This window comes from Dendrobium catenatum, unplaced genomic scaffold, assembly GCF_001605985.2.
Source record: "Dendrobium catenatum unplaced genomic scaffold, ASM160598v2 fragScaff_scaffold_283, whole genome shotgun sequence".
Taxonomy (NCBI): domain Eukaryota; kingdom Viridiplantae; phylum Streptophyta; class Magnoliopsida; order Asparagales; family Orchidaceae; genus Dendrobium; species Dendrobium catenatum.
The window spans coordinates 170,462-181,726 of record NW_021318745.1 but is presented as its reverse complement, the minus strand read 5'-3'; the positions used below and the strand labels follow the sequence as shown (position 1 = coordinate 181,726).

General features: G+C 31.9%; 1 protein-coding gene across 3 annotated transcripts; it reads left to right on the top strand.

Annotated features, from left to right (window-relative positions):
* Positions 1 to 1,990: 1,990 nt before the first annotated feature.
* LOC110102062 (acyl-protein thioesterase 2) lies at positions 1,991 to 10,815 on the top strand. 3 transcript variants are annotated; one of them, XM_020830231.2, is made up of 10 exons: positions 1,991 to 2,171; positions 2,692 to 2,784; positions 2,904 to 3,018; positions 5,288 to 5,324; positions 5,413 to 5,482; positions 5,655 to 5,759; positions 6,775 to 6,925; positions 7,243 to 7,325; positions 10,297 to 10,390; positions 10,465 to 10,815. In XM_020830231.2, the coding sequence occupies exons 2-10, from the start codon at positions 2,754 to 2,756 to the stop codon at positions 10,547 to 10,549; spliced, it is 771 nt and encodes a 256-aa protein (XP_020685890.1). In that variant the 5' UTR covers positions 1,991 to 2,171; positions 2,692 to 2,753; the 3' UTR covers positions 10,550 to 10,815. The 3 variants fall into 3 exon arrangements, with proteins under 3 accessions (XP_020685890.1, XP_020685892.1, XP_020685891.1); XM_020830233.2 differs by lacking the exon at positions 1,991 to 2,171 and adding an exon at positions 2,440 to 2,593; XM_020830232.2 differs by lacking the exon at positions 1,991 to 2,171 and adding an exon at positions 2,443 to 2,603.
* The last annotated feature ends 450 nt before the right edge of the window (positions 10,816 to 11,265 follow it).

The following is an 11,265-nucleotide window of genomic DNA, read 5'->3' as shown; positions in this document are numbered from 1 at the left end:
TAAGAGATAATTCCTAAGTTTTCTCATCTTAATGTGACATAATCTCCTATACCACAACTAAGACTCGTATAGATTTTTTTTCAAACAACAAACTTCCATAAACTCACTTAAACAATTAATGTTTAAGCATATAAATATTATTCATCCTAAAACCTTATAATATAGTTTTCATATTCAAAAACAATGAGCATGTGTTTGAGAGAAATTTTATATCAAACCCTTTATCATTTAGTAGATAAACTTATAAATAAGACCATCAACTAAGAGGAATTTTTCAGCAATAATGAAATCAATCTTATTAAACTTATCAATCCCAATTATCTTCCTCGCCACATTGTCAGTAAGAGTTACTTTACCGCCACTTTGGGGCTCGAGTGCTATAAATTTTGATTTAATTACAATCATGCTATGTTTTTTTTTTTTTGGGTATTTAGAAGTGACTAGGTACAAAATCAAATCATGGTCTATCTAATTTTTAAAGGTTAGAGTTTATACAATGTAAACACAATAAAGATTGATGAAAATTTAGGAAAATAGTTATATGTGGTACATGGATTTGTTAAGAACAACTATAAATTTTTCCAATATTCTTGGTAAGGTTTAAGGTCACCAAGCATGGATAACCACTCAAGATGGGATTCTTCATGGGAATTGTTGGGGGAAAAAATGCAATTATGATTTTTCATGAAAAAAACAACATAATCTATCACATTCAAAAAAAAAAAAAAAAAAAACAAAAAAAATGAGCATTTAGTCACCAATGTTAATGCTTAGAAAGATCACCAAATATTTACCTTGATCAACAACCAGGCCTAAGTCACTTCAAAATTCAATCTAAAACCACTCTTCAATCGTTCTAACTTTTAAGTCATAGAGAATAACATCTTTTATAATTGTTTATAAAGAACACTATTCAAAACATAAAGAGATGAGTAATTAAGGTGGTTAGCCCCATGGTAACTAATTTAGCTAACTACCATGGTCAGCCTCTCCTTTATGGAATATTAGATTGACCAGCTGCCTCCCTCGTTAGACTTTTAGCTTTGGCCTCAAATTTTTAATCTTATCCTCAAGTTATTTATCCACATTATTGCTTTATAGGTTCATACACTCCTTTTCAATTTATTCATTATTTGCAATTGTACTTGTTAGTTCTAATTTCTATAGCAAGTATATTAGTTCAAAAATTAATATATTATTGATTAAATCAAGTCATCAAAACATCTGAAATGAGTTAAAGCTCATGGGACCAACAATGATTAACAATCCAATATGACTATTAATGATCGCTAAATGAAAAAAAAAAGTAATGCATGGTATGCTTCGCATGAAGTCCCTATATGAACGGGTGGATATGAAGTATTACTTGTTTACCTCTATTAATGTATTCAATAAAAGATAGTTTATTCTCATTCATGCTTGTATAATGTTTATTTTAGAATTACATATTTATGCATTCTTTGTACCATATACTTAGTTGATGTAATCGCTAATTGTAGCCCATATATATTCAAAAATATTATGCACAAAACTTTCCAAATTTATCCCCCGCAAGCTCACATACACCGATTTTATTGGATAAATCATGTAACGGTTTTAAGTGTGTTGTTGTTTTATGCTCTCTTTATTTCAATGCTCATGGATTGACTCCATATCACTATGAATCAAAGCCCTCTAGTTATGTTGTATTATTTATGGGATCGGAATCTCGATAGGAGTTGCATTTGTTATATCTCTATAAAAGTTGATTTACATGTTTATGATGGTTTTTCTGTCTTGACTTAGCTCGACTTATTGACTAAGTTTGGATTTTTAATAAAATTGAATATTCCCTTAAAAAAATAATAAAATTGAATATTTTGTTTAGAAGATCATTTAATTTTATATTTAAGTCTTTATTTCATAAATTTTATCATTTTAAATATAACATATATAAATGATTTATTAAATAGGATTCGCATTATGAAACAAATGCACTAGTTGTTCTAAAATAATTTAGACTGGCCTAACGGACTGTGAAGAGATGAGGTTCACTAGGCCAATTCAGAGCGCACGTACGAGCAGTGCGATCTCATCGCCGGAGCTCAAGATAGAGCATTCGCCACCAGCAATCGGAAATGTGACCGGCAACCACTGAGCTGATCCGGCATCCTGAACTCAATTGTCCAATGGCAAGTTTCTGTTCTACAGATCTGAACTCTCCATTACATTACTAATATCTCGGCCTTAGGGAAACCCCTAACGCTGAAAATGTCAATAAAGGGTGAATCTTTCATGGTTCACCGTTAAAAATATTCTAGGTCTTTGTCTATTTGTTCCTTCTCCACTGCCGAAAAGCATTGATTCCTGTATGTAAACTCCAGCATAAGCGCACCATCTCGCCTTTCCCTCAGTTCTTCCTTTTCTGTTTTATTATCAGCTACATGGCTCATGCATGGTTGCGTCTCTGTAATGCTGAGAGATTCCCTGATCGAAAAAATAAAGCTCCTTTGCTTTCCTCCCATCTTTGTCTTACCTTATTGGGGTTGTCCCTTTCTCCTTTTTACCCCGTTGTTTATATTACCAAGCCTTTTCTAGCTACAACCTGTACGTGGTGAGTGCTGGTAGGATTCGAATTCATGAGTTTTTATTCGTATTCCAGCATCCCTGTTTTTGTATAAATGGAGGCCTCTTGGTTGCTGTTTGTTGCAGGAGAGCCAGCGGCTGAACAAGGTGAAGTTTTGAGATATAGCTGCTGCTATTAACAGTTGAAGATGAGTTATGGAAGCAGCTCACTTGGTTCTGGTTTGCATCATTTGATAACTTCTTGTGTTTCATGTGTTGTGTCAATTTATTATTATGCATTTAATGGTTTATAGTTCCTGTTAATGTTCTGTTGTTGAAGTTATTGAGTGGGAATGCAGGGAGTAGGACTAATAGGAGGGCTTTTGAATTCGGGAGGACACATGTTGTCAAACCCAAGGGGAGACACCAGGCCACTATTGTCTGGCTCCATGGTCTTGGGGATAACGGGGGAAGGTATAGTTTACACTTAATGGTTGTTTAATTGGTTGGAATTTCCTAAAGTAGTAGTCTTAGGCTTCATTTGGGATGGCTTTTTTGCTGCTTCTTAAAGCAGCTTTCAAGTACAAAAATTTCAACTTTTGTACTAAAAATCTATTTTAAGAAGCATTAAAAAAGCCGTCCCGAACAATGCCTTACTCTCTTTGTTGTCTTGATTGCTGATAATTATAGATGAGTTTGAGAAACATTTAAATGTCTTGCACGAAGGCCTCTCTTCTTGAATTTGTAGTGGAGTGCATACTTTATATTTCATTTTGCAGGAATTTTAAGCTTACTTATTCTTAGAAATATTAGTGATTGTACTTCATAAGATGGAAAAAAAATTATTACAGGAGTGCTTGTTGTCTTTATTAACGTTCCAAACTATTAACTATTTAAAATGGCTAATGGCATGAGTTTTGTCATCACATGCATGTAAAAAACGTAGTCACCATATGGTGTCTATGAGAGTATAGGAGATTGTCTTTTATATGACTGTGCTTACTACTTTATTCTCTACTTTTTCCAAAATGATTGCCATGTTTTTGTTCTTTTAGGTATTCCTAGTATTACTTTTCTTAAATTGATTAAGAGCTTATTATATTTGTTTTTCCTTGGCTTGTTTGTTTGCATGTTAATAGGGGAAGATTCCTTTCTATTGTAAATCAGTGAATGGAATAACTGAATAAAGTGGAGAATGGCAGTGCTATTGTATAAGTTGATGATTAGCCATGTTATTCTATTTACGGATCATTTTTCTGTCCATTAGACATTTCATTCTTCTTGATGTTATTTGAGAGAACTTCCTAACCGCCGAACATAATAGAATAAAGTTAATGTTGCTTTCACTCGGCCTTGTCCTTTAGTAGATGGCTTTGTCTAGGACTTTCAAGAATAATGAGCATGCCTAAAGTCTTATTTGGGACTACTGCTTACTATGTTGGTCTGGCAATATATTCATTTTACTTTCTTTGTACTTTTCCTAGGTTTTTACAACAGAGTAAGAGTAGTAATCAACATAAAATAATTTTTAGTTGTCTACTATTGTCTTTTTTCCAATTATTTTTAGCTTTCTTGATATAATCAAACATGATTCCCTACATCAATAAGTTTAACAACAACAACATCAACATCAAGCCTTTATCCCACTACGTGGGGTCAGCTACATGAATCCTTTTTCTCCATTGTGTCCTATTAAAAGTCAAATTCTCGTTTAAATCTAATAAAGAAAGGTCATTCCTAATATTTTCTAACCAAGTTTTTTTAGGTCTACCCCTACCTTTCTTAACATAAGTCAAATCTAATATCTCTACTCTCCTAACCGGGTCATCGGAAGGCCGCCGTTTTATGTGACCAAACCATCTAAGGCAACTCTCTTTAATCTTATCTTCTACTGGAGCTACTCCAACCTTTTCACGTATAAGTTTAACATTCTGCATTTTTTGTTTGTTTGCTCGAGGCATATATTTATATATAATGTACATTTAGATCTTAAAAAACTTTTCTTTTATGTTCACAATGAAGTCATTTATTTTTCGTAACCATGCAGACTATTAGATAATACTACGTATGGTGTCATCATTTGTCATGCAAAATTTGGCTATGGTGGTTAGTTTTTTCTTCAAAAGAAACCCTTACTATTCAATTTGTTTATTTTCATCAACTATAATAAAAATATTTATATATAATGTTTTCCCTTTTGTGATAGAAGTTTTACATTTCTGATTGAACTAGCGTGATTGATATTCAGTAATTTATATGCCTTTGAATTTTGATAAATTTGATGGATATTTAACCTAATAGCCTTTTTCCATGTTTTAATTGCTTTGTCTTTAACATGAGCATAGCAGGACTACTATTCTGTAGTACCAAGAACATGAAAAGAGGACCAACCATAGTTGCTTGCAGTGTAGTTGCCATATTTCTAAGTGTGAACAAATTTGATACTTCTTTCGTAAGCTTGTCAAAATTATTACTAGATTACTTGAAATGAAATAAAACATTCTCATACTATTTTATAAAGAGCTAATTGTGTTTCTTAACTTTTAGTGGTAAATTTAATGTTGCCTTCAGCCATTTTGGTTTGTAACCATTCTTAGAACATACTAACACCCTGTTTTTAGGCTCTTTATGAAAAAATTTCAACTCTATCTATGTAATACTTCATATATGTCTCTGTTGACTGCTCTTAATGATTTTGAAATAACTATAAGCTGACATTCTTCTTGTTGTATTTTCTTTCCAGCTGGTCCCAGCTCTTGGAAACACTTCCTCTTCCTAATGTAAGCGATATTGCTGTAAATTGAATTTGCATTCATTTTTTGAATTGTCTAGGAAACTATTTTTCGTCTTATTTGTATGTATGTGCAGATTAAATGGATATGTCCAACAGCACCTACCCGACCTGTTGCAGCTTTTGGAGGATTCCCTTGCACTGCATGTGAGCACGCTTATTAATGCCTCTACCTCATGTTTTTTGCTTCTGAACAACTTATTTGAATGCTTGTATTAGAAATGCATTAGCTATTTTTGAGTTCAGCCCTATTTTTTAGCTAGTCTAGTGCTTTTTTGGATGTTGAGCTTAATTCATATTTTGTTGTATCCATTATTAGGGTTTGATGTTGGAGAATTTTCGGAGAATGGTCCTGATGATATAGAGGGAATGGATGCTTCAGCAACACATGTTGCAAACCTTCTGTCAGCTGAGCCAGCCGGCAGTAAGTTTCAAACAGAAGCAAATAATGCTTGTTGGTTACTTTTGATCTTTTAAATTAGATATTTAATGTTTGTTTTGGTTGGGTTCCGCGCGTTAGGATTATTTGTTGGATGCTTAACTTCAAGCTAAGCTATAGCTTAATTTGGTTAAGCTCATCAAATTGTATGCACATTAGATAAGCCTGGTTAACTTTTGTCTGGCTTATCTCAGCTTTGAGCGTAGGCTAGGACAAGCTTATTAGCTACCACAAAGAAGGTTATTTATATTTGTTAATCTATGGTGAATTAAACTAATTTATTATCTTTTTCATTTTAATCCTTAATTAGCTTAATTATCCGTTACAAAAACCTAATTAATATTCCTGATTAATATCATGATCAATTATTAACACCTAATTAGTTAAATTAATTAATCTATTAGTTGTTAAATTAGTTTTAATCATCATTATTTTTAGCTAATTTACATTATTATTTCTCGATTAACTTAATTAGTTAGGATAATTTGCAGTGTTAAATAGGCAAGGGTTTCCACATAAAGGATTATTAACACCTAATTAGTTAAATTAATTAATCAATTAGTTGTTAAATTAGTTTTAATCATCATTATTTTTAGCTAATTTACATTATTATTTCCAAATTAACTTAATTAGTTAGGATAATTTAATTTTGTAATCATTCATTCCTACTTTGTAAGTTAAATTAATATCCAATTTATTGACTAATTAGTACAACAGATTAAGGTAGTACCACAGATTATTTTTGTGGCATACAAAATGGGTACATATCCTTGATTAATTAAAGCTCTTAAGCTTTTAGCTTTCCAAGCCAAGTTAATATGTTTTGGGCCTAAATCAAACAACTCTGTCAGAGTAACTTAAGAGGCAATTCTCTGAGGAAGAAAAAATTATGAAAGCATTGATTTTTTCCTAAAATATATTACCTTTACGATGCATTTTGTGATTTCTCCAACATTCAGAATGATAACTAATTTCTGGATTTATTTTGTCATTCATGTAGTTCAACTTGGTATTGGTGGTTTCAGTATGGGAGCTTCAACTGCCCTTTACTCTGCAGTCTGCTGTGCTCACGGGAGATTTGGAAGTGGAAATCCATACCCAATTAACCTCAGTGTAGTGGTTGGTCTAAGTGGTTGGCTTCCATGCTCCAGGTCTGCCTAATAGAATTATTAATGCCATGGATTTTCTTCCTTCTCCTAATGCATCTAAGAGCTCATTTAGTTGCTTACAGATGGAAAATATATTTTAGAAAGTTGTGATGTTTTTAACACATTTTTAGTGTAAATTTAAAATTCATACCTTTAAGAGATTTTGAAGGTGTGTGACAACTTTAAAATTCATATTGATTACTAATTACGTCCAATCAAATGATCAAATCTAAAATATATATAATTTTTTAAAATATATTTTCTAGCTTCAAGCAATCAAATGTGCTCTAAATCAAGTTTGCACCTCTACATTTTTTTAGGAACTTGAAGAATAAAGTTGAAAGTTCTCAAGATTCTACTAGAAGGGCTGCTTCCTTGCCACTTTTGCTTTGCCATGGAAAAGGTATCATTTTATCTGAAGCATAATATTTTTGTTTTGATATATTTGTTAAAACTGGAGATAGGAAATAGGAGAGAAGAATTTATTTGATTCAAATTATAAGAGAACTACATATTTATATGTGCTAAATAATTTTAATTACTGGTCCTAAAGTTAAAGAAGAATTAATGCAAAATTAATGGGAGATAAATAAGGAAGATGAGAACTACTGGATTATTGAGATGAACAATTATCTTGCAATTGATTTAATTAGAGCATACGGATTGTGTGAACTACAAATGATGGTATTTTTATAAAATTTTCACTATCTCAAGTTGGAAATAATGTTGTTCATTTCTAATTGAGAATAAATGTTGATCATTTATAACTTGGAGGTTAGATTATCAGATTATGATTGATCAAGAGCTTTGATCACAATATTTGCTATCTGAAGTCTTGTTGGAGTGTACCGTATCTGAATAATCCCTTGTTCAATTTTTTTCTTTTATGAAATATCTGTTAATTTCCATATGATTAGTTCTATCATGGTGTACTAGATCTTTGGCAATGTAGATTGTAGCTTGGTTGTCACATCATAACCATTGGTTCGCTAATGTGGATTTTTAGGTTTTCCAATAATCCTATAAGCCACACTTATTTAGAAATTTCACGAGTCATTACCCTAAATTTAGCTTCAGTGCCACTTCTAGCAATCACTGCCAATTTTTTACTACAATTGACAAGATTTTCCATATGAATGAACAATAGTCAGATGTGAATATTCGACCAGTTATGATCCCCAGCCGAATTAGCATCAATAAATATTTTTATTATCCTATATGTTTTCTTTTTGGAAAATAGACCTCAGTTAGGATTTTTAAATACCTTAATATCTAGTGAACGGCAAGTGTTTTTCTTATTAGGTGTATTCATAAATTAGCTAATCAGATTGAGGGAGTAACAAATGTCAAGACGAGTATGATAGAGATAAATAAACTATCTAACTAGATGTTGATATCTTATTAACTTGTAGTGCCACCATTTGATCCTATTTTGTTGATAGGATTCATAGGAATATTGGTTGGTTTGTATTCTATCATTCTAATTATTTTTAAAAGATTTAGAGTATGTTTTTATTGAGAAGGGTATATTTTTCATTGATCTTGTGATTTCCATACTCAAATTTATAAGGACTCTCATATCTTTAATTTAAAATATTTTTTGCTAAGATTCCTTTTGTCTTCCTCATCTTTGCCAATTATGATAATATTATTAACATAAATAATCATTATAGCGATTTGACGGGTAAGTGATTTCCTTAAAAATAAGGTGTGATTAACCTGCTCTTGAGTGTTTCTTTATAATCAATACCATAAGTTTGGGTAATTCCTTTTTACATCCAATCTAGTTTTATACCTTTCAGTGCTCTCATCAATTTTAGAGCTAAAGAGAGGATGACCCTGATAGATATAATATTTGAAATTAGTGCAAAAGTTACTTGTTAGTCAATCAATATTTAATGTCAATGTATCTATAGTTTTATAATTTTGTATCCTTTTATCAATCAATATTTAGAGCTAAAGAGAGGATGCCTAGACAGAGTTAATGATCGCTAATAGTGCAACGGTTTGATATTCAATGTCAATGTCATAAGTTTGAACTTAAGCATGGACTTAAAAATATTGCAAAATAAGCATGCTTTGATTAATGGAATGATAAAAGTGAAAAAATATTTTTCTTTGCCATTGCAGAAGAAAATAATGTTAAATTCACCCTTTTATTTTTACTTTTTATTTGGAAAAAATTTTGATTGTGAAGCACGTAAAATAGTGCTGCATGAACTCTGATTAAAATTTTAAAAGCTACCCAACTAAAAAGAAAATAATGTTATAGTCACCATTTTATTTCTATTTTTTATTTGGAAAAGAATTGAATGTAAAGCACATAAAATAGTGCTGCATGAACTCTTATTAAAAGGCTACCCAACTCGAAAGAAAATACATGATAATTGATAAATAAAAATTCGTCTTCCAAGCAATATAAAAAGCCACCCATAAGAGTATTGTTCACAGCTGGAACTCTAAACTAGATTAGAGAAATACTAATAAAAGAGAGGAACTATCATTGAAATAATCAAGTTTTTCAGTTAAAGAACATGAGACATCCATTCAACCACGATTCTGACTTCTGAGACTAACATGTAAATTATCATCCATAAAATGAGATCAATTCGTGTACTTATTTTGGAACTTACTGATATTTTTGGATCAAATGCTGCCTACATTAAATTTATGCTTAGGCCTTCAATATTTCCAAAAGAAAAACAATGAAACAATTTCGTTGATAAGCCTACTGAGGGTTGACAATAAATTCTTGTTTAGCTTCAGTGGTTGATAGAATATGTTGTTCTAATATTCGGGTGATGTTCCTTACTGATACAATTAGCTTGTTTCTGTCTTTTTTTAATTTATCCACACATAACAAATTCTACTTATCCTCGAGCAAGAAGTGCAATTTGATATAGCAACATAGAAAGCTGAAACTCTGCATATTTTGATACTGGAGAATATGGCATGAATTTCATTTTAAGAAAGAGGCAAATGATGTTAATTCATAGTTTTTCATCTTCTATGACTCTCTTATGTTACAAGTAAAACTATTTCAATAAAATTTTGGTAGATTTACATACATACCACCTAATATTATTCTATTTATATATTTAACATCTAAAACTTTAATCTTACATACATATCATCCATAGTTCATTTTCATATCAAATAGGAGTGGTAGAAATGAAATATATGAGTGATAGGAAAGAAATATAAGTGATATTTTTTATATTAAAATAATATTGAGTGGTATGCATGTAATATTAAAAGTTTGGATGTTATATATGTAAATAGGATGTTATAAAGTAGTATGTATGTAAATTTCCCTATAATGTTTCATCTAATGAGAATGTTAGTGTTCATCTTGACTAAAATCTTTGTTGCAGCTGATGATGTTGTGCTCTATAAGCATGGGGAGAAGTCTGCTGAAGTTCTAAGATCATCTGCTTTCCGAAATGTTACATTTAAAACTTATAATGGGTATTCAAACTTCACCTGCATTTTCTGTTGCAAGCTAAGACTGGAAAAATGTTTGAATGAATTGTTACTTGCAGGCTTGGCCACTACACTGTCCCAGAAGAAATGGATGAAGTTTGCAAGTGGCTTACTGCAAGGTTGGGACTCGATGGGACCCGTTAATAGCCTTAAAGGAAGCCTTTAGCTTTTATAATAGCTGGGGTGGGAATGGAAAGCTATTTTTATGACTAAAATATACGGCTATGATTAGATCTAGCTTTGAGTAATAATGTTTTCTAGTGTAGTATTTCGATTTACTGGCTTTGTTTAAGCTTCATCTCCTTGTTTAATAGTTTTTGCTATCTGTAACGTACCAGGTGTTGATGTATATTTCTAATAAACTTATGGAGGTTTGTTGTTTGCTTTAATGTAGTGGTCATATTTTGATCTGAGTAAGGGTCCAACCTAATTTGAATCTAGCCATCCCCTTGTACATGTTTTTCTATGCTGCAAAGTCCTACATAGGGTCTTGGTTGGTTACCCAAGCTCTACGCCAACGGGCTTTGCCCACATACGCCCACTCATGGTGACATTTGGGATGTCTTATCCACCCATACCCACCCACTTTCTACTCTTTTTGAATGTAGTCCGTCACGAACTAATGGCTTTGAGGGTTGTTGTCTGAAAGCAAATCAGAATTTATTGGGGTCATAATGCGGTTTAGTGATGTACATTGTATAGTGAGGGTTGTGGAAATACACGTCATGTGGTGATTAGCAATGTAAATCAATTTATCCCCACTCACCCTTACTCACCCAAGAGATCATGGACGTACTCATACCCGTACATGGGTGAGTGTGGGTATGGGTACCAATGCAGTGCTATGCTATGCTGGTTTC